Here is a 26,000-nt window from a genome sequence, read left to right as displayed (position 1 = left end):
CCCTCCCTCCCTCCCCTCCCTCCCTCCCTCCCTTCCTTCCTTCCTCCCTCCCTCCCTCCCTTCTTCCTTCTTTCCTTCCTTCCTTGCTCCCTCCCTCCCTCCATCCCTCCCTCCCTCCCTCCTTCCTTCCTTCCTTCCTTCTGTCCTTCCTTCCTTCCTTCCTTCCTCCCTCCCTCCCTCCCTCCCTCCCTCACTTCCTTCCTCCCTCCCTCCCTCCCTCCCTTCTTCCTTCTTTCCTTCCTTCCTTGCTCCCTCCCTCCCTCCATCCCTCCCTCCCTCCCTCCTTCCTTCCCTTCCTTCCTTCTGTCCTTCCTTCCTTCCTTCCTTCCTCCCTCCCTCCCTCCCTCCCTCCCTCACTTCCTTCCTCCCTCCCTCCCTCCCTCCCTTCTTCCTTCTTTCCTTCCTTCTTTGCTCCCTCCCTCCCTCCATCCCTCCCTCCCTCCTTCTTTCCCTTCCTTCCCTCTTTTCTTCCTTCCTTCCTTCCTTCCTTCCTTCCTTCCTTCCTTCCTTCCTTCCTTCCTTCCTTCCTTCCTTCCTTTCTCCACCTTCTCCGCCAGTCCTACTTCTGGCCACCATTACTGTGGGAAACAGTAAACACAAAGCCATAAGGTGGGCCTTAGAGAATTGGACCGCCATTCTCTGTCCCTGGAAAGGGCGGCCCTGTCAAGACCTACTGTGCTTAGCATTACAGTGGCCACCGTCTTTACCCTCCTATTATTCCTGAACATCACAAGACCTTGGAGCTGGCAGGTGGCCTATGCAAATTGGTTGTTTTCTTGTTTACGGGTAATTGCCAATCCTAGAATTATTTCCCCCCAACTAACACCCTTATCGCTTTGATATAGCCACCTTTCTGCCCTTACTGAAGTAGTCTCTTTGATATAGCCACCTTCCTGCCTGAACTTTTGTCTGAGAATGAATAAGAACCCTGTCCAATTAGTAGAGTAGGCTGTTTCCTTGTTCTACTTTGCTTCAGAATTCAGTTGATGTCAAAAATAAAGATAGAGGGCTGGGGATATGGTCTAGTGGCAAGAGTGCCTGTCTCATATACATGAGGTCCTGGGTTCGATTCCCCAGCACCACATATACAGAAAATGGCCAGAAGTGGCACTGTGGCTCAAGTGTTAGCCTTGAGCAAAAAGAAGCCAGGGACAGTGCTCAGGCCCTGAGTCCAAGCCCCAGGACTGGCCAAAATAAATAAATAAATTAATTAATTAATTAATTAATTAAAGATAGAGCCCACAGGAACATCTCCCCACTTACCTGTGTTTCCAGAGCGAGTGGCGCTCTAGCAGTCCCTCAGAACTATAGTCAGGGACTTGCTTCTATTTTTGGCTTTTTAAAAATTCAAGTACACAGCCCAAAGTATCTTCTTATACTATAGGAAAAGGGTTTTGCCTTTGTTGATTCTGAATGTCAAAATCAAGTGCTTTCTTTCTCCACAGTTGATAACATTCCATGAAAGGCCTCTTCCAATAGAAAGGATTTTTCTTCTAGAAGAATCCACAGGAGGTACTGCTGTGGTGGACACTGCTGGCCAAACTTAGTAGATCTAGGAATCAGATGCTGGTTCTGAATGAAGGGTTTGTGAGATTCTAAGCCAGACTTGATGCTGTAGATTTCATGCTAAGAAATTAAGTTTGGTATGCTGGAAGTCCTCTGAATTAAATGGCTGATTAAAGCCGGCTGGATTTGGAATGGTTTGCATTAGTTAAAGGAATAAAGAAAGCAGTATTGTCTGGGGGGGAAACCCCTTAATTTTAGACACCACTCATTCAACAAGTTATCTGCTCAGAAAGCTAGAATTTCGGTCCGAAAAGTGAAGAACGAATGTCAAGTTGTGGAGGAATGCTTCAGAAAGCATTTTCACCTCAACGCTGAGCTCTTGTTTGTATGGTCTTACAAAATAATGAGGAGCTTTGCACATCACCTTTGTGGTTTCAATCCCTGGCTCAAAGCTTTCTGGAAACCTCTATTTTTTGTAACCTTTTTTTTCCCTTTTGTTAAAATAAATAAAAAACATTGAATGTCCCTACCCCACCCCTTTCTCTCTTACTTCTTTTCTTCCATTTTGGCATTTTCATTTTGAAGTGCTTTCCTTTGGTTGTTGGCTTTATTCCCCCCTCCCTCTTTCTCCCCTCCTTTTTCTTGTTATTCAGAGTATAAACCTGCAAAGCTCTGCTCTGTTTTGGTTTTGAAAGTTTAAGCTTTTCTGCTTCTGTGAGAGCACAGGCTTCTGGCCCTTTTGATTCCAACTGAACTTTTTGTGTTCTCTAATGATACTAACATGGTGTAGGTTTTATAGTCTCCTAATTTGTACTGGTAATGCATATTCCAAATAAATAGTTTCTTTTGTTGCAAAAAAAAACACAACAAACAAACAAAGAACCCTGTCCATGGGTCCAGCGGCATCTGATGCTGGAGAGGGGCAGCAGGTCCCCTGATACCCCAAACATCAATTCCACAGTCCGGTCTCCATCATTGCCTTGCTCCCGGCCTTGCTCCCGGCTGCAGCGGGACAAGGCCCTGGCGACGGTTTACCACACATTGCCTCCTGTCTAGACTAGCAGAGTTCTGCTAACTCGTCTTGCTTTTTCCATTTGTGCCGTCTAGTAGCCCTTCTCTGTATAGTAGTCATGTTTCTGAAACGTAAATCAAATCATATCCCTCCTTGCCCCAAATACTACACTGGTGAGCCAGATGCCAGTGACTCACACCTGCAGCTACACTTAGGAAACTGAGATCTGAGAATCTTGGTTTGAAGCCAGCCCAGGCAGGAAAATCTGTGAGAATTTTTTAAAATTATTTTAAGTAGTTGTACAAGAGGTTGTTGTAATTCAACATGTCAGTTTATGAGTACAATGCATCTTTTTTTTTTTTTTTTTTTTGGCCAGTCCTGGGGCTTGAACTCAGGGCCTGTCCCTGGCACTGAGCACTGTCCCTGGCTTCTTTTTGCTCAAGGCTAGCACTCTGCCACTTGAGCCACAGCGCCACTTCTGGCCATTTTCTGTATATGTGGTGCTGGGGAATCGAACCAAGGGCTTCATGTATACGAGGCAAGCACTCTTACCACTAGGCCATATTCCCAGCCCCAGTACAATGCATCTTAATCAATGTCACCCCTTTCATCATTGTCCCCTGTCAGGGAACTGGAACTGTGGCTCAAGTGGCAGAGCACCAGACTTGAGCACAAAAGCTAAGGAACAGCATCCAGGCCCTGAGTTCAAGCACCTGTACTCTCTCTCTCTCTCTCTCTCTCTCTCTCTCTCTCTCTCTCTCTCTCTCTCTCTCTCTCCCCCCTACTGGTTTCTAAATTATGTACCATGTCCAGGAGATTCCACATGATACAATTCCTTGCCTCCTTCTTAAGCATGATGCCATGCTACCGCTGTAGAAGCCTTCCCTCCCCCCTCCCCCCCTCCCTTATACATACTAAGCTTATTTTTGTCTCCGGGCCTTCCCATGCCTGCTTGTCTCAGGTCACATGTTACCTCCTCAGAGAGGAAGCCCCCTTACACACATGACTTCCGTACCCACTAACATCAGCATATCACTTATTCTGAAATTATCCAATTTGTGTATGCATGGACTGTTGGTCCATATGTCAGTACTATTCATGATAAGAGACGGATTCTCCAGTGACAGTAACAGTACTTGGCACTTTTTAAGGGCTCTTTTTTTTTTTTGTCAGTCATGGGGCTTGAACTCCCGGCCTGAACGGCTGTCCCTGAGCTCTTTTGCTCAAGGCTAGCACTCTACCACTTTGAACCAAAGCTCCACTTCTGGTTTTCTAGTGGTTAATTAGAGAAAAGAGTCTCATAGGCTTTCCTGCCAGGGCTGGCTACTTACCACAACCCTCAGATCTCAGTCCCCTGGTAGCTAGAATTACAGGCATGAGCTACCTGCACCTGGCACCCATCAACTTTTTTGAGAGAGAGAGAATAAATGAGTGTCTTTGCTCCAAAATGACTTCTTTTCACCCCCCATCCTGTGTCAAGATCCCCTCTCTTTTGGGACAGGAATCTCATTTGGAAGGTGATAGGGAGGCCTTCATAAATAGTTGCTGAATGAATAAGGCTAAAATGAATTACTCCAGCAAAGAATGCCTCTGGCTTAAGGCATAGCTATTCCCAAGAGTATTAGCATTCTCCAACAGGAAGCTTGAATTTCAGGCATTGTTGACAAAGGGAAGAATTTCAGACCAGCCGAGTTAAAGTGATATATTTGGACAATGTTGTTCCACAGTTCCATGGCTGCTTAAATCCACAAAGACCTATAAAGATTCTTTAGGGCTCCTTTGAAATTGCAGTTGAGGTTAAATGTGAAACAGTGCTTGAAAAGCAATGTTTGAGTCTAAAGAAAGAATGCAAAGACCTCGATTTCAATTCTAGACATGCCATCCATGGTGCTCCTTGGATAGATCACTTAAGTTCTGGAAGGAAATACCACCATTTTTATCTAAATGCTTATTAATTAACAGACCAATGATGCTGCTTCTACTCATGAGAAATACAAAACAGCGGCTTCAGAATGATACGATAGAGTAACCAGGTTTATGTCATTATTTGAGGGAATTCTGATAGGAACTTTCTAAGGAAAAAACTATGTATATGATACAGAATATAATATATAGTATCAAAAAGCAAAAACTTAAATAATGTAAATATAATTCTTTAGATTTGGAATTATGAACTTTAGGAGCATATTATGGCTAAAATAATTTAAATATTTTAAAATAGGCTCACAGCTATAATTCTTTTTTTTGTACATTATTATTTATATTATTTATACCATACCCTGTATACAAAGACAGTGAGCAAATTTCTTTCTTTCTTTCTTTTTTTTTTGGCCAGTCCTGGGCCTTGCACTCAGGGCCTGAGCACTGTCCCTGGCTTCTTCCCGCTCAAGGCTAGCACTCTGCCACCTGAGCCACAGCGCCCCTTCTGGCCGTTTTCCATATATGTGGTGCTGGGGAATCGAACCGAGAGCTTCATGTGTAGGAGGCAAGGACTCTTGCCACTAGGCCATATTCCCAGCCCCATCACAGCTATAATTCTAACTACTCAAGGGGCTGAGATCTGAAGATTAAAGTTGGAAGCCAGCTTGGGCAAGAAAATCAGTGAGACTCTTATCTCCACTAAAAGTACCAAGAAAGGCAGAAGTGGAGCTATACCTCAAGTTGTAGAGTGCTAGTCTTGAGCACAAAAACTCAGGGACAGAGCATAGGCCCAGAGTTCAAGTCCCAAGACTGGCCAAAAGATAGATTCCCGGTGTGATCTCGCTGGCTTCTACTTTGTAATTTTCCCGCCTCACCCTCCCAAGTGCTGGGATTACCAGTGTGTACCACTATATCCAGCTCAAAATTAGAATTTAAAATTGAACTAGCTGGGAATACAGCCTAGTGGTAAAGTACTCGCCTCGTATACATGAAGCCCTGGGTTCAATTCCTCAGCAGCACATATATAGAAAAAAGCCAGAAGTGGCGCTGTGGCTCAAGTGGCAGAGTGCTAGCCTTGAGCAAAAAGAAGCCAGGGACAGTGCTCAGGCCCTGAGTCCACGCCCCAGGACTGGCAACAAAAACAAAAACAAATAAAATTGAACTAAAATTGTTAATAGATGAGCCAGGTGTGATGGCACAGGCTATTTGATGAGATCTTGTCTCAAAAATGAAAACAAAAAGATAAAGAGATCAATATCTTGTAGACTATAAAATGCATCTTGTGTATTTTTTGCTCATTCTTTTGAATGTAAGAAGGAAATATTTGTGTATTGACTTCTGCGGTTATGGAAACAAGTTCAACATTCAAATAAGCAAGAGTTCAATTCATTTATTTATTTTAAAGATAGTTCTAGCATAAGTGGGAGAGAGCAAGGGAAGGGGTGACATTGTTCCAAAAGAAATGTATTAAATGTACTGTAACCCCTCTGTACATCACTTTGACAATAAATAATTATTTAAAAAAGAAATGTATTCTTACCTGACATGTAACTGTAATTCCTTTGCACATCATCTTTACAATAATAACAAAACTTTTAAGAGTGTTAGCATATAGTTTTACAAAAAGGTTTCACTGTGAACTTCTATACATGCATACATATCCATATCAAACTCACCCACTCTATCCCCCGCCCTTATCCCTTTATACCTTCTCTAACAATTTCAAGAGATTTCATTGTCCTATTGTCATATACTTTGCAACTCTTTAAGGTAGAGAAACACACACACACATACATACAAATTTTGGGGCAGCGCATACGGAATTCAGGGCCTTGTGCATGCTATGCAAGCACTCTTGTCTCTGAGCTACACCTCAGCCCCAAGATAAATGTGTATCATTTTTCTTTCTTTGCTTCTTTCTTGCTTTCTTTTTGTGCTAGTCTTGAGGCTAGAACTCGGGGCTTAGGTGCTGTTCCAGAGCTTTTTTATATTCAAGGCTCTACCAATAGAGTGACACCTTCACTTCCAGGTTTGGTTTGGTTTTGTTGGTAGTTTATTGGAGAGACTTGCTTGGGGGCTGGCTTTGAACTCAGATCCTCAGATCTCAGCCTCCTCAGCTGCGAGGAAAGCCACTGGTGCTGGACCTTTTTTTGTAAAGTAGTTGCACAAAGAGCTTTCAATTCATCAAGTCAAATTATGAATACAATGCATCTTGATCAATATCATTCCTTCCAATGATTTCTCTCATCTTTCCCAAACCCATTTATACCCTCAAAAGCCTTTCTTGGTGGGCCTGGGGTTTGAACTCAGAGCCCCAGCACTTGCGAGGTAGGCACTCTACCACTTGAGCCACTCCCTAGCTTAAGTATCTCTCTTTTACAGGTAGGTTCAAAGACCGAGTATCGTACATGAAGGCACTTCTCTAGCCAACAGTGAAGCATGGACTTAGACCACAATGCCAGTCAGCTTGTCCTTCCTCCTCTACTGTACCCTTGTACAGCACACTGGACCACCTTTTATGAATTTGTCAACTGGAAGCAGAAGGAACTCTGATGAGTTGTTCCCTAATCTTTTTACATACGATTTCTTCATAACATTATCTCCGGAAGGAGAGAAAAACCAGTCCAGCCTATAGTTACTCAGGAGTGTAACTTAGTCGTTAGAGTGCAGGCTTGAGAGTCAGGTTTTCCCAATTCACATCTTGCCTTTGCTGTTTAATAATAAGCGTGTTATTTCACATTTCTCAGCTTTAATTTTCTCACCTAAAACACAGGTACAGTAAAAGTGCCTACCTTCCAGATTGTTGTGAGTTGTGAGATAGTTCCTATAAAGGGTGCAACCAGTGCTCATACGTTGTGAGCCTTCATTGCATGCTAAATGTTTATAAACCTATTAATGATGACTATATTAAGTACCATAAATTAAGATATCTTACAGGCAGCTAAAAGGGGGCCTGTCAAGAAAAGGTAGATATTTCTCAGTGCTCAGGGGGCCAGCTTCTTCTGATGAGCAGTCTTAGGAGGAAACAGGGCTTGGAGGCATGTCTCAGTTGGTTGAGTCCCAGTCAATGAGGCAAAGTGTTAGGTACCAAGTTTGAGTACTGGTCTTGAACCACAACAACAGAAAAGTAGGTGCAGGGTGGGTGACACTGTACTGGTAAACTGACATGTTGAACTAAAGTCCTGCTTCATTTTTAACAAACTTAGAAAGAAGATTGGATGAAGATGGAGGAGTTCTCAGGGCCACTGTATCAGCAAAAGCCCAAGAGCTAGAGACTTGGCCCAAGTGGCAGAGCACCTGCCTAGCATGCAAAAGGTCCAGAGTGCAATCCTCAGTATTGGAAAATAGTACAGTCGCCTAGAGGACTTCTGAGAGGAACTCCATTAGCAACAGAGGTAGCAGGAGAGAGCAGCTGAAAGGCAGGAAGCCCTGAGCCTGCAGGAAACCTCGGCTGGAGAAACAAAGTACGCTCAGAAAAGCCCAGCCCAGGATAAGAGCTTGGGACTGGAAACTTGCGAGCAGGAAAGGGAACCCACAGAGTTCAAAGAAACTCACGCCACCAGTTGTTTTTGACATCTTTACTGATTCCTAAAGTCAGGCATTTATAGGACCGTGTGGAGTACGAAGCAAAAATGTGCCCTTAATTTTCAAAAATCTTTTTACTGGCTGGTGGCACACACCGGCAATGCCCGCTACTTGGAAGGTCGAGACCTACAGGGCAGGGATTCGAGGACTGCCCAAACAGAGAGCCAGTGAGAACCAAGCTCAACCAATAAAAACTGAGCATCGTGATGTGGATTTGTTATCCCAGCTACCTGGGAGAAGTAGGAGAACCAAGATCCAGGTCAGCCCTAAGCAAGTAAAACATGTGGCGCTACCTGAAAAATAACTAAAGCAAAACAGGCTGGATGGGCTGGGGATATAGCCTAGTGGCAAGAGTGCCTGCCTTGGATACACGAGGCCCTAGGTTCGATTCCCCAAGCACCACATATACAGAAAACGGCCAGAAGCAGCGCTGTGGCTCAAGTGGCAGAGTGCTAGCCTTGAGCGGGAAGAAGCCAGGGACAGTGCTCAGGCCCTGAGTCCAAGGCCCAGGACTGGCAAAAAAAAAAAAAAAAAAACAGGCTGGAGACATCAAGTAGTAGAGTCGCAACTGAGCAAGTGATACCTTGAGTTCAAACCCCAGTACCACCAAAAACAACAATAACAAGTTCCCAGTTACAACAAGCAGACTGTGATGTAAGGGTTATCTTTATTTGGATTGCGAAGTATAAATATGAACCAGGTTTGGAAATACAGATTGTAACAGTTCAGATATGGCACCAGAAACTTCCAAAAGGGACCATAACAGCAAATGTTTGTAGTTTTAGTAAGATGGGTAAGGCTACCCAAAACTGCCACCAACTCCAAACTACTCTGAAGCAAATGGCAAGTTAATCAATTACCAAGAACAGGTCAACGCTGCCGCTTCCTGTTCCTCCTCAACCTTTTCCTTTGCTAACACCTTCTCCAGACTGTCTTTCGCCGCACTGACCCCTGCGTGGAGTAGCACCAGAAGAATGGCAGGAGTTAAGAGAAATGTCTTGACACAAGGGAGAGTGGGTTCCCACTCGTGGGCCTGGGTTCGTGGAGATGAGCGGCTAGGACAGCCATAGGTGTGGATACCCAATCTCTTGTGAGATTTAGCGGACACAGGGAAACACCGATATCAGTTACACTTTGACATCAGCACCTTGGGCTTTCAAAACACAAACAGTAGACAAAATCGCCTAGGCAAGACTGCAATCCAACTCATAGAGTGGGTCTGACCAAGTCATTTCCTGCATCCCGACCGCACGCACTTCCCTGGGGCACTGTGCTCCTGGGGCATCTTTACAAATGGAGAGAGACAATGAGCTACCACATCCAGGTCACAGAGCCATCTCCATTTGTGACAGCATGCTGCCCTAAGCTGGATGGTAGGGAGGCAAGGAGGGTCACGACATTGCTAAAGTAACAGTCTAGGCACTTGAAATATTATTGTTAGATTGTTAAAAACTAAATAAATTAACATACATAGAATAAAATAAATATATAATTTAAAAGGCATTTTACAAACAAACCAACAACAACAAAAAATAGGTTTTCTTTTTCCTCTGGGTAGAAGTCCCCAAGAGTTCTCAGGTTTGTGGTATTTCACAGTTAGCTCATCTAGCGCTGGAGAGTCCAAATAGCAGATCCCTTGGTGACTTGAAGTGCAGGCTTCTCAACTTTGTTGCTTTCTTCCAGGCCACAGTCTTTCTTCCTCTTTTTAACCTTTGTTTTTTTTCTTCTTCTTCAGTCAAAGATCCTGGAGCATGTGGAATTTAGCTGGTATTTTAGTCCAGAAGACAAGTGTTTAAATAAACTGATGGGAGCCGTGGGATTGGTGGAAGGGAATCAGAAGCGCCTGAAGGGCCTGGTGTTTGTTTTCTTCTGATCCATGTCCCACTGGATGTATTATCTGGCACTTGTAGGCGCTGGCATTTTCGCAAAGCAATTATAGGAGGCCCAAACGAAATACCAAAGCTAGGGATGATAAAGTCTTGTGGCTAGTTAGAAAGTCCTTTCCCTTGCCAGGCCTGCAGTCAACTAGTGTCTTCTCAGAGGGAGCCATCCTCACAGATTCCTACAGCACAAGAGAAAGGCAGTTCACGTTAGGTCAAGGGATAAGGGCGTGGCTCAAGTAGTAAAGCATTAGCCTAGCACACATGAAGCCCTGAGTTCAATCCCCAGTACTGGGGGTCAAGGGGGGAACTGGGCCCAATCTAAAGAAGCCTCACAAAGTCTTCATGGTCCGGTTTTAAGAAATGGAGCCAGGCGCCGGTGGCTCATGCCTGTAATCCTAGCTACTCAGGAAGCTGCAATCTGAGGATCAAGGTTCAAAGACAGCCCGGGCAGGAAAGTCTGGGAGACTCTTATCTCTAATTAACCACCAGAAAACCAGAAGTGGCACTGTGGCTCAAAGTGGTAGAGCACTGGCCTTGAGCTAAAGAGCTCAGGAACAGAGCTCAGGCCCAGAGTTCAAGTTCCATGACCAAAAAAAGAAAGAAATGGCAAGAGTAGGTTGGGAGTACAGTCAAGTGGCAGACTGCCTGCCGCTTCCCCAAAAGAAAACAAATGAAAAGAGCAGCCAAGTACTCTGTTTCATGACTGTAACTCTGGCTACAAAGGATGCATAGATGGGAGAATATCTGCCTAGAACAGCCATGGACAAAAGCTTCAGACCCTACCTGAAAAAGCAGAAAGGTCACGGCTCAAGTGACAGTGTTTTCCTAGCAGGTGCTAGGCCCTGACTTCCAAAAAGGGGAGGCAAGGGGAGAAAGGGGCTGAGGTAAGGGAGAAGCTGACTGTTTAGGTATTTTCCTTGGGTATCTAACAATGTTCACCCTGATGATAATTCACCAGTATTCTTTTTAAAAATAATTGTACAAATGAGGAAGGAGGTAACAAGTTGGATAAGAAATGTATGCACTGCCTTATGTATGAAACTGTAACTCCTCTGTGCATCACTTCGACAATAAAGACATAAATAAATTTAAAAAAAATTGTGCACTGCAACCCCTCTTCCCCGCTCCCCCATCCTATACCTAGCCCTTAGTCAAGAGAAAAATTCAGCACTCACTGAAATGGACCAGGACCTACCTCTACCTAAGCCCTTGATGCCGCTAGGGGCAAAGGATGTGCGATTACCTTGAGCATCGTCTCTTTCAATGGGAATTAGTCATGCCCAACTTCACTTTCTCTTCATTTTCCACATCATAACCTCCTCTCCTGTGGTACCTGAGAAAAGTAAGGTTTATGAGCGAGAGCTGCCTACTATGAGAACAAGAGTGTGCAAGTCCCAGAGCAGGTCCTTTCTAAGAACTCTGCTATGGTTGCTCTCTCCATTACTTAGAAAATTCCAGAGAGTATGGCAGGCCTATAAACCATGGACAAAGGCCAACTGAAGAATGCCTGTATCTCCCAGCAGGCTACATTTTACCAAGAGCTTCCACTATATTTATTTGATCCTTACAGTATCCTCATGAGGAAGATGAATAGTATAATCACTGAAAGATTACTGTTCTCAGAGGAAAACCAAACCAAACCAAACCAGGTACCTCATTCTAGGTCTCACAAGGGATGAGTTATACTGCTTGAAAACACATATAATATTTCAGATCTCCCCAAACCTACAATATATTCAGGGTGGAGGCTTAACCTGATTCAGATAACTTAGGATTGGAAGAATCTATCAAAAGTATCGTGCATACCTTCACTACCAAACAACACATGAATGCATCAAAGAACAGAGCCAAGGGAAAGGAATACGCGAAGTGGTGGCTTTATGGGTGAGTCCCTGGGCCCGAGAAGCAGGAAACAGAACCTGTTACGTGTGGCCTGGGCTCTAAGGCACTGCCTGGCATGATGCTATGCCAGGCAGAGCAGACTTTGAGAGAATCTGCACCCAGTATCTAGCCCAAGATGAAGATGAGAATGGGGTTCATGTGATCAACAGTTGGGAGTCCCAAGACAAGGTAGAAGGGAAGAGACTTGCAGAACCAGACTATGCGGGGGGGGGGGGGGGGGGGCCAACACTTACCTGAACATGAGAAGTCCCACGATGACAAGGAGACAGACGGATGACAGCACCACAGCCACCACTGCCAGGATAGTAGTGTGGTCGTAGGAATACAAGCGATTCTCCACCGGGAGGCTCAGTCCGTGACACCGCTCTCCATGGTAACCCGGGTGGCAGCTGGCATAGGACACAAAGTGGAGAGGGGTGAATGGCTTGGCATCTTTGTGTGTCTCTCTCTGCCACGGTCTACCTATTTAAGCCAAACTCCATTTTCCAGGCCTTCAGCCTGTCCATCTCTGCCCACGATCTCTAGCTGCCTTTCCTCTAGCTTTCTCCGCTTTAAGGACATCCTGAAAATGTCCCTCTGAATGCTCTCACAGTCGCCCTTCCTTTGTTGTCCTCCCTTTTCACTTCTCCCTCTGGTTCTCTGGACCCACAGTCCCGCTCCAGGCAGGGAAAAAATGAGGAAGGACTTGAAGGTCTCAGTTTAGATTTGATCCACGTGCGGCTGATTTATTCCATGTGTGTTCCCACGTTCTATTTACGCCACCGAAGAGTGCTTGGGCACAAGGGCTGGTGGGTTGAGTTGAGGGGATTCAGTATCACTCCCTCTGGTGAGGCCCCTCAACACCCAGAAATAAATCCAGCCTTGCCCATCAATGCTTCCAGCATCCAGTCCCTCCCTACTGCTGCTTGGCCTATTAATAGGCCCTGTTCCCTTGCCAGGAGTCACTTTTTCTCAAGTTTCTTTCATTTAACTCCCAGCTCTCTCTGAGTGCAGGGCTCAACCTGGGAGCTTCCCTGCAGCCTTTGGCCTCTGAACGGGGCGCTTTCAGGCCTCCTCCATGACAGGGCAAAGCAAACAAAACCAAGATAGCATCTTCCTGCCCAGCTGCCCTGCACTGCATAAAAGAATGTCACAAACAATCCCTTGGCTCTTCTTAAGTGGCCACTGCCTCTTCTAACAAAGCATTTCCTTGAAGCTTTTAGAAAAACTGCTGAAGAAACACATCCTCATCCCTTCCTTTCTCTGGGTCCCAGAGATCCTTTGATGTTTGTGGGAGCCCCATTCTACAAAAAGGTGAAGCGGTTTCTCAAGGTCACACAGCAGTGCAGAAGCACAGATGGGGATTGTCTGACTCCGGGCTCAGCAGGCTGCCAACCCGCCGGCCAGGGGCAGGGACAGCCTGTCAGCTTAGGGGCACGAAGCCACAAGCTGCTGACAAGGCACTGAGAACTCAGTGGACCTCTACCTGCACTTCCTTTGGGAAGGAACTTGTGCACCTGGTGCCTCAGGGAAGCGGGGACGCTGCAAGGAGCTGCTTGTCTGAGGAGCCACTCAGCAGTGGCGGAGGTCAGGAAGCGCGGTGCTGCATCTGGTCCCTACCCTAGGACTGCCTTGTACCTCTCCCTGCCCCGGCTCCCCCTCCCGGCTCCGAAGACCCAGCTCACTGGAGGATAAAGGCAGAGCATGCCTAGAACACAGAGCTCTTAGCGAGGCCTTTTCCATGCATGTGGTCCCTCACCTGGAGTTGGGGGGGGGGGGAGGTCACATAGAAAAAGCTGCCAGGAGTATCCCTGGAAAACCACCTGTGCACAAGGATTAGGGGTTGGGGAGCTTATGTTTAACTAGGAAGCAGGAAGATGAAGCAGAAACCACTTTGATTTCTGATTCTTCCCACTTTGAACAGCAAAGACTCACATATGTAAGGAAACACATCTGAAGACCCTGGGGCTACTGGCCCTGCTCTCTGACTGTATTGTTATTCCTATTTATTATTCATAGCCTTAACAATTAGCACTAATAAGTAGCAAACATCAAAGGCTCTTACTATGAGCTAAGTACTCTGAGCTGCTTTACAAAAGCATTTTACTTAATCTTACTTATTTGGTGCTAGGAGTTGAACCTGGGACCTTTTAGTTTCATGTAACCTTTCAGGTTAAAATCAGGCCTATGAAGGAGTTACTATCCCCATTTTTTTTTCCTTTTTGTGCTAGTTTTGGAACTTGAACTCAGGGACTGGCTGCTGTCTCTGAGCTTCTTTTGCTCAAGGTAAGTGCTCTATCACTTGAGCTATTGGTCAACTTCTGGCGCATGCATGTGCACACGCGTGCGCGTGTGTGTGTGTGTGAGAGAGAGAGTGAGAGAGAGAGAGAGTTTAGTGGAGATTAAGAGTCTCACAGGGGACTGGGGATATGGCCTAGTGGCAAGAGTGCTTGCCTTGTATACATGAGGCCCTGGGTTCGATTCCCCAGCACCACATATACAGAAAACGGCCAAAAGTGGCGCTGTGGCTCAAGTGGCAGAGTGCTAGCCTTGAGCAAAAAGAAGCCAGGGACAGTGCTCAGGCCCTGAGTTCAAGGCCCAGGACTGGCCAAAAAAAAAAAAAAGAGTCTCACAGACTTTCCTGCCCAGGCTGGCTTTGAACTATGATCCTCAGATCTCAGCCTCCTAAGAAGCTAGGATTACAGGCATAAGCCACCAGCACCCGGCTACTATTCTCATTTTGAAGATGAGAAACTGAGGCTTAACTTTCATTAAATAAGTTGCCAAAATTACAGAGATAGTGAGTGTTAGAACCACGATTCAATACAGCAGCCTGGATGGCTTCAGAGACTGTGATGGCCCAGGAGGAATTGAAGTTGAGTCTGTTTTGTACTTCTAGTCCATCATTCAAACCCCACAGGTAGTTACTCAGATGATAGAAATAAAGCTTGGCCTCAGAGTCCAGCAATTCAGTTACATAATCCCTCCTCCTCCAGCCTGAGTCAAAAGGATAATAATGTAAACATCCTAATATTACCCACTCCCTTTGCAGCTAGCTCCTGGATTCCCCCAGGGAAGGGGGGGGGGGGTGGAGTACATTCCAAGCATCCCCGGGTGGGGGTGAGATCATGTGTCTTGTCCAGATCCAGCACCGGTGTCCACCAAACTGGGACAAATCCCGCCTCCCCATGTCTGTGACCCATTTCAGAATATGTATAACAGAAGCAAGAACCTTTTGGGGCCAGGCACTGGGGCACACGCCTGTAATCCAAGCTACTCAGGAGGCTGAGATGGCAGGATTGGGGTTCAAAGTCTTACAGACTTTCCTACAATTAACCACCAAAAAGTTGGAAGTGTAGCAGTGGCTCAACTGAAAAAAAAAAAAAAAAAGCTCAGGGACAGTGCCCAGGCCCTGAGTTCAAGCCCCAGGATTGGTAATAACAACAACAATACAAAACTCTAGGGGCCAGAGACAAAACACTGGGTTTCTTCACCTCTACCCCAGCAGGTGGAGGGAGCATCATTTGATGGACAGCACCGTGAATATAAGTATTATCAGACTGGTTCCACTACCACTTCTTTTTGGGGGGTTGGGGAGCCTGTCATGAGGCGCTGTCCCTGATCTTTTGTGCTCAAGACTAGCATGCTACTACTTTGAGCCACAGCGCCACTTCCAGTATTCTGGTAGTTAATTGAAGGTAAGACTCATGGCCTTTCCTGCCCAGGCTGGCTTTGAACCAGGATCCTCAGATCTCAGCCTCCTGAGCAGCTAGGATTACAAGCATGGGCTACTAGTGTCCAGCTTTCTGCTGTTATTTCTTTCTAGCCAGGTGATTTTGTGCAAGTCTCATTACCTTTCTAAGCTTTGGTATCCTAATGTATTACAAGATAATAAAGGCCTATAGCCCTGAAGCATTGTGAATAGATCAAAGTAGATAATATAGATGAAAACACTTAATAGAAGGAAGGCCCCACGTAGGTGTGAGTTACTGTATAGTTGGACCTGCAGAGGGTACAGTTGCTATCTCAAATGGGGAACGCAAGCTAGCTGGAGCCAACAGAAAGGGGCTCACCAATCCTCCGAGTATCTGGGCAGTGTGGCCAATGCAGACTCCAGTCCTGTCTCTCTTCCAACTCGGAGTCCTCCTAACCCAAAAGCTCCCAGGTTTCCTTCAACCACAGGAAACTCTGCAGCCAATTTCTGGGTCAGTGGCCAGTCCAAAGCCCCAGGAAACTGTTTGAGGGTAACTTGGCTGATGACACAGAAGATTTTTTCCTATTCATGGCAGCTGCAGAGAGTTGGTTTAGGAAGCCAGATAGCCTCAAGTTTACCACAGCAACCTGGACACACCCTGGCTGGTGGTTCCTGGATTTGGAAGCAAGGAAGAACCACCAAGACCCCTAGAGATAGGTGCACAGATGTCACATTGCCCCCAGACCAAGAGCTCTGTGTCTTTTTTGTTTTTTGCCTTGAGTACCCGGACATAGGAGGCAGCCAGACCAGATACAAAATCTTCCCCATGAAAATCTGTCCAGGAAGCTGTCAGGGATCTTCAAGTCAGATTGCTATGCCTTAAGCCTAAGAGTGCTCTAGAACAACAGCTACCCTCTATAAAATCCTGCTCAAACTCAGGTCAGGATAGGGAAGAAAACAGGCCCCAATAGTGGGGCCGGGACACATGGAAAGCATGCTGACCTAGGAATGAGGCACCTGAGACCCTGATTCTGTTTCTCTCTACTTATTTAGCTGTTGATCTCATGCAACTTGTTGGCTGTAGTTTCCTCATTTTTCAAATAGAAATAGAAAATCTGGCCTACCCAGCAAAGGGCTTTTGGAAACCACAAGAGATCATATCTCTTTCCCATCTCTTAGAAGATCAGCTAGCTCCAAGTAGGTACTCAATACACTTACTGGCCTTGATTTATAGTAAGTGTAAACACTTAGCCCTGGGATGAAGGAGAGATGTTAACATTATGGTTACGACCACCACTATCCTAGGGTCACTGAGAAGATGGCTTTGGGTGCACTTAGCAGGATCTCTGGGTTCAGGTGGTCAGTTGAGTTCTGATCTTCAGGACAGTAGCCTTATAAGAGTTCTTTGCTGAGCAGTGCAAGCCCCACATCCACTCACCAAAACACCCTGGGCCAATGGGGCCCAGAACAATTCTTGGTCTCAGTCCATCTTGACTGCCCTAAGAGTCATTTTCTCCATCCTGAGCTAATGATGCCACTTTGCAAAGGTAAGACAAATATTTCCGATTCTGTTGCAAGACACTGGGAAGGATACTATGCAGATTTTCTACACCACTCTTAAACAATCTTCTCCTATGCCAAGCTCCTAACAAGGATGCTACAAGAAAGGACACAGTGATTGTTAGATATGATGGGGATGGATGGGTTTCTCTGCCAATTGCCACATATGGGGCAGCTCTGCTAAGTGTGCACTGACCGGGCAAGAAGTTTCCTTGTTTTGTTTTGTTTTTTGCCAGCACCAGGTCATGAACTCAGAGACCTCAGGCTCCCCTTAGCTTACCTGCTTGAGCTGGCACTCTACCACTTAAACCACACCTCTAACCCAGCTTTTGAATGGCTAATTGGAGACGGAGTCTCCTGGACTATGTTCCCTAGACTGGCTTTACACTGTGATCCTTCAGGCCTCAGCCTCTTGAGGAGCTAGGATTTTGAGTGTGAGCTACAGGCACCATGCTCTGGACAAAGAAGTTTGTAAAAGCCAAGAGATCAAAGGGCGCTGGTGGCTCAAACCTATCCGAGGCAAGCACTTTTTTAATTTTTTTTGTCAGTCCTGGGCCTTGGACTCAGGGCCTGAGCACTGTCCCTGGCTTCTTTTTACTCAAGGCTAGCACTCTGCCACTTGAGCCACAGCGCCACTTCTGGCCGTTTTGTACATATGTGGTGCTGAGGAATTGAACCTAGGGCTTCATGTACACGAGGCAAGCACTCTTGCCACTAGGCCATATTCCCAGCCCTGGCACACACCTATAATCTTAACCTCTCAGGAGGCTGAGATCTGAGGATCGCAGTTCAAAGCCAGCCTGGACAGGAAAGCCCATGAGACTCATACCTCCAATTAACCACCAGATAACCAGAAGTGGCACTGTGGCTTAAAGTGGCAAAGCAGTAGCCTTGAACAAAAGAGCTAAGGGACAGTGCTCAGGCCCAGTGTTCAAGCCCCACGACCGACAAAAAAAAAGAAAAAAGAAAAAAGAAAAGAAAGAGAAGAAGAAAAAAGGCCAAGGGATCTGCACCAATCACAGGTAGAAGGGACACTCGGTAGTCAGACTTCTTGATAGGCTGGGAGACAGCATGCATACAATAGTGAGTTAGCTCCAGAATTGTCAAGTCACAAGGTCCCCAGAGTCGGCTCTCTCCCCACAGGAAAGAAGATGGATGTTTGCAGCCTGACGTGGGGTGTTGGCCTCAGGCACAGTGGTGACATTATGCCTGCCAGAGAGCATGGCAGTGCTGTCATCCCTGAGGGGTTGCCAAGGCAGCCAAATGCTGGGTTTGGCCTAGGAGAAGCTAAGCAGCCCACAGCCCCTCCACCCACACTCCTGCCAAGGAAGGACTGATGCTGCCTTCTGGGCTGGGTTCGATTTTCTTTTAATCTTGCACAAGGGAAGTGTTCAAGTATCCCCCCCCTTGCCCCCCACCCTGACCAAAGGCCAATACTCTCTAAGCCCTTGCTGCAGTGAACAAGCAGGATTGTTGGGGGGGGGGTCCCCTTGCTGCACAATGATTCTTCTCTGTACATTCTTCTGTATATATTCTTCTCTATACAGCCCTGCCATGCCTTAGAACTAGCCTACATTTGTTCATTCATAAGCACACATCCTCCTACTACACCATACCTGCACGGCATGTGATTAAATGCACCTCCTTCCTCCTCCACTCTGCTTCACTCCACCCAGGAACCTGCTCTGCCATATTTTCTGCCGCCTCCCACACAGAAAAATGCACAAGGCAGGAATGAAGGACCAGCTGCCTCCAGAAGTCAGCTCTCCTCGCCACAAGCTCAGTTCTGGACAAGCAGGAAATGTCCCTGAAGATTGAAGTGTCACAAACCCACACCACAGGAAACTGCATCCTCTTTGGGGGGGTGAGGGGGGGAAGGGGCTTTGCTGACTAAAAATATGTTCCTTCTTCTGAACTTCCACCCAAAGGTTAAAAAGAAGCGGGGTGAAAATATGACTTCAAGGAACAGTAACAATGAGAAACAGCCGAACAGTGGAGAGTGTGCTGAGATTCTATTTGCAGAAGGGGCACTTACATGCACGATGGAGCCCGGAGCTCCTTCAGATATTTGCACTCTCCGTGGATGCAGAAGTCCTTATACTTTCGAAGACATGGGTCTCTCTTCCGCCCCAATCCTTTGCCCTTCTTCCTCCTTTTCCCCGTCTCTTCTTTGCTTGGTGTGGCTAGCGCTTGTGGCTTGGATGATAAAGCAACTGCAAGAGAAAGAGACGCCGGTAAGACTTTGACTCTCCACACTCTCCTTGCCCCTGCCCCAGCCCCAACACTTTTTTTTTTTTTTTTGAGAAAAGGTGTAGTTTAAGGCTGGCCTTACACTTGCACTCCTCAGGCCTCGGCCTCGACTGCTGGGATTACAGCCGCATGCCCATCACACCTGTGTGTCCTTTGATCTACCTGGACTTGGAGGTTTGGGAAGACCCTCTGCCAAAGGAACACTGCGTAGAGCCACTAGAAAAATGACATTTCAGGAGGAGGGAGAGGCTAGGATAGGCCCCACGGAAGGCACTTCACACCTCAGGAACCTCGTTCAGGGAATGCTAGCTTGCAACCCAGGAGGCAATGCTACTAAACTCATCTCCCCTCCACTGCCCACCTCCAGCTCCAGCTCCCCCCATCGACTTCATTCTATTTTAGCCTTCAGTCAGCCTCATTTCCTGTTACTTCACTCAGTGACCCACTTGCAGGAAGATAGTGTCACAGGCAAAAATTGCTTTTGGAGAAGGTAGTTGGATGTTTGGGGGAAGGAAGCTTCTAAAATAAGAAGAGCGTCTATGTGTTCAGGTGACCCCCCTCTGGGATTCCCATCAGTATCAAGGCCCGGCTCTGAAATAGCAAGCAGCTTATCCCTGGTAAAGGGCTGTGCTTTTCCCATTTCAAGCAAAATATTTGCCCTTCTCTATGCCCTTTATAGCTTAGCTACTTTCTCAAAGACTCATTTCCATCTATCCTCAAATATTGTGTTTATAGGACTCTGGGGGTTTTTTTTGAGGGAGGAAATAAAAAATACAATGTGTATAAGGGAACGAAGGATTAAAAGTCAGTAACTGGAACAACAATGACTCCCCACTTCTTTCCAGGATTCAGAGGCTAGGGGAAAAAACCACCTCACCCAAACACTCAGTTTGACCTGACCAGAGGCTATACTCACTAATCCCAGGGCTGGGCACCAGCTCCTTTCCCACACCTGCACCCAATAATGGAAAGGTGTCCAGTGTCTAGGGCTATAGCCTGTGTCTGGCAGAAAGGAGAGCACGAAACATTAGCCTGGAGACCTAAAAGTTCTCAAGCTAGAAGCTTATGGCCTTACATTTTCAAGATCTTAGAATCCTGAAGGGCAGTGATTTGCCCACGGCCAAGAAAATGTCATCTGTCCCAGGTGAGGCAGGTGGCCACGAGAGGAATACAGAGACCAAGGCAGGAAATCCAAGTCATCATAAAGAGGAGAGAATGGCAGAGTGACAACCAGGCTTCTACCCAGGACAGGGAGCAGTGAGTCAGGTCTGTAGAGGTATGAGGAGCAGCCATGTGGGGGTGTGGGGGGGTGAGTCACCGCCTAGCCCTGCCCAGCCTAGAAAGGCGAGCCAGGAGAATTTAGGCTGTTGGGGCCATAGGTGACCCCAAAAGGGCCAGTGTAAGAGGATGAAGTCTGGGAATGCAGGCTCAGCTTTGGAGCAGACTTGATTCGCATAAAGCAGAGAGCGCACCCCAGTGAGACACTCTGGGGAAGGAGGGAGAAAGGCAGCTGAGCAATAGGCGGGACTAGAACAGGTGAGTATCTTTCCAACCAAATATAGCTGTTCCGGGCCATAGGACTTAGTCTCTGCTCCACCCCTGAGAACCACTGCAGGTGGCCAGGCAGGGAAGCCAGCAGGATGTGGACTCTGCCCAATCCATGTCGGTGTTCAGACGTAGCAGCCACACCGGCAGGCAGGTGGGAGGAATCCACGTGGTTCTTTCCCCTTGGAGTCTCCTTGGGGATTCAAGTGGTTGGAAAGCCTCCTGGTGTCGGGAATATTCAAACTCAACCCCTAAAGTCCCAAGGCTCACCTTTTAAACCTCCCTCAGAGGAGCTGGCCCCACCTAGGGAGGTCACCAGTTCCTCATTCCCTTGGTCGTCTCCCCAACCTGCTGACAAGTGGGTGGAGGGCACGAACCCTGCACACCGGCTGTAAGAGGCACATGTGCTATCTCTACTTTACCTATTTTCCATATCACTGGATTTGGAAAGCAGGACTTGTAGGCGTTCGCACATAGGAACTCCTAAGAAAAACATCTCAACCCTGTTCCTACTCCCCAGCCTAGCTTACTTCCGAGGACAACTTGGCCGCTTCCGTTTGCTCCAAAGTATCCAGAAGGTGATATAACCCACAAAGTGGAACCCAAAGAGCAAATAAAGGAAAGGCAGACAGACGGACAGTGGGACCTGCATTTCAGGATGCCTAGCTCTCTACAATGCCATCAGCTTTTCCTTCAAGTCCTGCATAAATAAAACACAGGAGTGCCCCAAACGATGCATCTTAGACCTGATTATTCTTGAACTGTTCGCCAGAGCCCAGGCATGGGTAGCCCCCGCACCCACCTCTGAAAAGGTCTGAATCTTCCAAGTCCACGACCTCCCTGGTCCGGGCACCTCCCGTGGGTAGCAACTGGTCCGTGGAGCCAGTGGAAGGGTCCGGATTGCTGGTTCCAGCTGCCATCCCTCTCCGAAGCCGCTCCAGGCTCTCCCCCGTCACCAACGCGGAGAACACTGAGAACCAAGGGCAAGGCCGCGTCAGACCCCCGCCTAGACCCCGCGCCCCCCGGCATCGATGTCTCCGCCCTCCGGCTGGAGCGCGCGGGCCCCACCAAGTGGCACGCGTCGGGGGCGCCGCCGCGATCTCCCCCCCGCGCGCCCCCCGCACGGCGCCCCCGTGCCTCCCGCCTCCGACCTCGGGGGGCGTCGGCAGCTTATCTTACTTGCAGCCAGAAAGAGCTTCGGCACCACCGACGGCAGCAGCTTCATGTTCCCAGGCAGGGCAGAAGCGGCGAGGCGGCGATCCGTTCGGAAGCGGCGGGCACCGGGCGTCCGTCCGCACGGGAGCCGGGCGGGGGGCGCGGGAGGGTCCGCCGGCCTCCGTGGGCGCGAGCCTGGCTGGGACCCTTTGGCTCCGGCTCCCGGCCGCCGCGCGCGGGTGTGCTGTCCCGGGGGTCCGCGCCCGAGCCCTGGCACCTCCGTCAGGCCGCTCCGCCGCGCGCCGCGTGCAGCTCCTCCGGCGGACTGAGCGCTTCCCCCGGCGCGCCGTGGGGAATAAGGCTCCGCGCGGCGCCGGAGCTCCGCCCCGCCCGGCGCCGCCCCCTCCCCTCCCCTCCCCTCCCCCGCCCGGCCCGGGAACCCAGCCCGGCCCGCGGCGCCGCCGAGCCAACCAACCACCCGAGCCCCGGACCCCGCGGGCGGGCGGGCGGCGCTCACATGTTTGGGGAGCGAGCCAGCGCCGTGGAGGCCTGGCCGTGGGTAGGGCCGCCGATCGGCAGGTGGCAGGGACCCGTCGCTACCTTTCCCGGGGAGCTACGGCGTGGTGACGGCTGGGCTGAGGGCTCCATTTCAGGCCTGGTTCTTTAGCCCATCCCTGCGCCGTACCAGGGGGCTCCCCACCCGCGCGTGATACCCGAGTTTCAGAAGCTCACTTTTTTTTTTTCTGCCTATCCACACAGCAAGTAAAGAATAGCTAGCTCGTTAATCATTTAAAGCCTACGGATCTTAGGAGCAGAGTTGAAGTTGCACGCACCTGGTGCCATTGTAGCCCCAGCAAAAGAAGTGCAGGGTCGCTTCCCCCAGCTTTCTTCGGGTGACAGACAGGAGTCCACGGTAGGATTTTTATTATGGATTATAGTTCCTAAACTTCTGAGACCGGACAGACAGATGATCAAAGAAGCCTTACTTTTTTTTTTCCTTGCCACCCCATAAGAAAACAACCCCCCCCCCACCTCCCGTGTAGGACCCAGCTGGCTAACCTAGACTGCTCCGGTCAACAGGTGCCAGGAGATTGATAGGCTTCTCTTCTAACCCATGTATTTTTACAGGGATCTTCTGAAGTCAATGTCCTGACCCTAAGAAACGACTCTCTCGGTGGGTGTTTCAGCTTCCAGAGACGTGCTGTCACAGAGTTGTTTGATACAAGGCTGGGTTGGCATTCAGAGCCCTCAAACTGTGCCAGATAGAGCACCTGCCTGATTCAGCCGTGTGTAGGGATAAAAACAGGTCTCCTATTTATACACTGTCTATCCCACTCTCTCTCCCCGCCCCCACCTTGGCAGGGGTCAGTCTGGCTTTATACTCTCTTAGCCTGCTGGGGCAACTCTCCCTAGGCCTGAGTTTCTAGAGTGCACTGGAGTTATTATAGGCTCGGGTTTGAATCTTGCCTTTGCTACCTACTAGATGACCTTGGAGAAAATACTTAGTATTTTTGTACTTCAGGCTCCACCACTTGCAAATAGGAATAATGACGATAATAATGCTTACTCTGTAGAAGAAGGCTTTTTGAGGATTGCTCTCAATCAGTGTGATGTATTCGTTATTAGCAAGCATTCAACCTTGAACACTGTATTTCCTTAGAATCTCTTCTCTATTCTTTCCCCAGACACTTTAACTACCCCCAAAGCCAGGTCTGGGATTCCGTGTTGCAGTTAGGCTGGTTTTAGTCGGAAGCTCACCTGTTACCTATTTGGCCAAGAGCCACTGTGGGATTACTCTTCCGGTAGTCAGTATCGGCCAGAGACCTCAGTGGATGGTCACCACCCAGACCACACCTTCTTCCTCCCTTAGCAAAGTCCCAAAATGAAAGCCACCTAGGGGGCCAGGGTTCTCTCCAGGGGAGGGTGGAGGGAAACACTTCCTGACACATAGCCAAATCACCCCCCCCCCCCCCCCCCCCCCCGCCGCTGCTCACGCCCTGCTCTCCTGTCTCAGCCTGCCTCTTGCTTCCCATGCTCTTCCTTTAGCCTCCTCACCCTACCTCACTGGGCAACTCCAAGCTTTCATCACACCTGAGGGCCTCACCCCAGCCAGGCCTGTGTGTCAGCCAGGTTTTACAGGAAGGTCCTGGAAAAAAGATGAAAGACCTGACTTTGATTGGGATAGTCAACTTCCGTTCTCAGAACTCAGGTGTCTTTTCACCCAAAAGCAAAACAGAACAAGCAACAAAATCACCATTCATGCTGAGGTAAATGCAAAAACTCATCGATTCCACAAACATTCCCTCCATACTTTTCAGATGCTAAGGATAACACCACAGTACACAAAAGAGCCAAGGGCCTGCTTGCATGGGGCTTACCATCTACTCTGGAAGATGACCAGGAAAATACATCCCATAGTGACAAGTGCCGAGATAAACGTTAAAATGATGTGCTAGAAGGTGACATACATCTGAGATAACACTTTCGATGGGATGATGGATTAATGAAGCCTTCTCTGAGCAGGTGACAAGCAAGCTGAGTCCTGAATGAAGAGGAACTAGACTTGAGATCACCCATGACAAAATCCCCCCAGTCCTGCAGAGAGTGAAACAAGTTTGGAGAACTGCAAGGTGTCCAGGAGAGCCATGGCGGGGGGAGGGGGGGGAGGGGAAGTAGACAAGATGACAATGGAATAAAGGCTAGGACAGAGAACAAGTTTAAATTGTAGACACTAGGTTTTCTTCTTCATTTCTGTGAGACTCAAATGAGATGTCAGTGGGAAAGCAGAGGGAAGATTCTTCCATGTCCTCCCTTCCTGCCCCAGGACGCCTCATCCACTGCGGCTATCAAGTGTGAGGGGCACTTAGGACGTAATCCTAAGGAAGCAGAGGTCAATCGAAAACTTGGCTTTCCATTAACTATCACTAGGTGAGTTGAAAAAGGGACAAAATCCAGACCTGAATCCTGGCATCCAGTTTCCAAACCAGGCTGTGTCCTAGGGCCTCTCAGTGCCGTTGACTGTGGAGTGCTCTTACAAGCCGGTACAGAGGACCTGAGAGAAAAGAGTAGCAGAGCCCACAAGGAAAGAGGAGTAGAGGTCGTATCCTCCTTTTCCTTGGAGAGGAACCAGCTGAAGTTCCTTTCCCACTGCTATGTCTGAAACATCAGTAGTTTGCTTCCCCCAAACCTGGCTATGCATTTGGTATTACCTGGGAATGAATTCAAGATGAGAAGCTCCAGGTCTACCCCCCCCCCCCCCGCCAGTCCTCCTGAATAAAACTCTCCTGGGATAGAGCCTGAGCATTTGTACCTTCAGAAAGGTAATTCTGACACCAGGTTCAGAAATTCTGAGCATCACTAATCATTGTATCCAGATGTCCAACATCTGCATGAAGTCTGAACCTCGCAGGCAGAGGCTGAGGAGCTCTGTACAGTGCCAGCTTCCACGTGCTCACCACTTCATAGCAGCCTAAGACTACACACTGTTATCATTGTCACCTCCATTTTAAAGGATTGAAGCTAAAAAAAAAAAAAAAAGTAACAGCCTAGGGTCACCCTGGGTAACAGCCTAGCTAGTATCTCATCATCCATTTGCATCCCTCTCTCTTACCTGGGCTTTTGCTCTTCAGCTCAACACTGGCTGAGCAAATGGATAAGGAGACGGCAGGTTCCTCTCTACCTCAGTGGACAGCAACATCATCAGCTTTACTGAGGTTCTGCCCTTGCTCGTTCCTAGAGTGTGATAAGAATCTGCATTACTGGGCTGGAAGAAGGATTAGGTAAGGGCTTCAGGACAGCTAGTGAAATGAATGCTCTTAGGCTTATTCTGTTCTCTCTCTTGAGATGTGTAGCTCAGTCTCCTGCCTCTGCTTTTCAAATGCTTAGGATTAGTGAGTATGCATTGTCTAATACTAAGCCTTTTCTTTTTCTCCTTTTTCTAAAGCTCTCTACTGTGAATGTGTTGTTTCATTTCTCTTATCTAAGATTTGTTCATCTGAAAATGAGGATA

The 26,000-nt window shown here is 48.0% G+C and overlaps 1 protein-coding gene across 2 annotated transcripts; it reads right to left on the bottom strand.

The window, feature by feature from the left end:
* Positions 1-8,671: 8,671 nt before the first annotated feature.
* Positions 8,672-22,378, bottom strand: Hbegf (heparin binding EGF like growth factor). Of its 2 annotated transcripts, none has more exons than XM_048331112.1 (6): positions 22,016-22,378; positions 21,639-21,806; positions 19,077-19,254; positions 12,042-12,197; positions 11,150-11,239; positions 8,672-10,085 (listed from the first exon to the last, which is right to left on the bottom strand). In XM_048331112.1, the coding sequence occupies exons 1-5, from the start codon at positions 22,059-22,061 to the stop codon at positions 11,167-11,169; spliced, it is 621 nt and encodes a 206-aa protein (XP_048187069.1). In that variant the 5' UTR covers positions 22,062-22,378; the 3' UTR covers positions 8,672-10,085; positions 11,150-11,166. The 2 variants fall into 2 exon arrangements, with proteins under 2 accessions (XP_048187069.1, XP_048187068.1); XM_048331111.1 differs by having other exon boundaries at positions 8,672-10,091; positions 11,149-11,239; positions 22,016-22,377.
* Between the last annotated feature and the right edge of the window lie 3,622 nt (positions 22,379-26,000).

This window comes from Perognathus longimembris, chromosome 22 (genome assembly GCF_023159225.1).
Source record: "Perognathus longimembris pacificus isolate PPM17 chromosome 22, ASM2315922v1, whole genome shotgun sequence".
NCBI classification, from domain to species: domain Eukaryota; kingdom Metazoa; phylum Chordata; class Mammalia; order Rodentia; family Heteromyidae; genus Perognathus; species Perognathus longimembris.
This window is presented reverse-complemented; position numbering and strand designations above follow the sequence as displayed.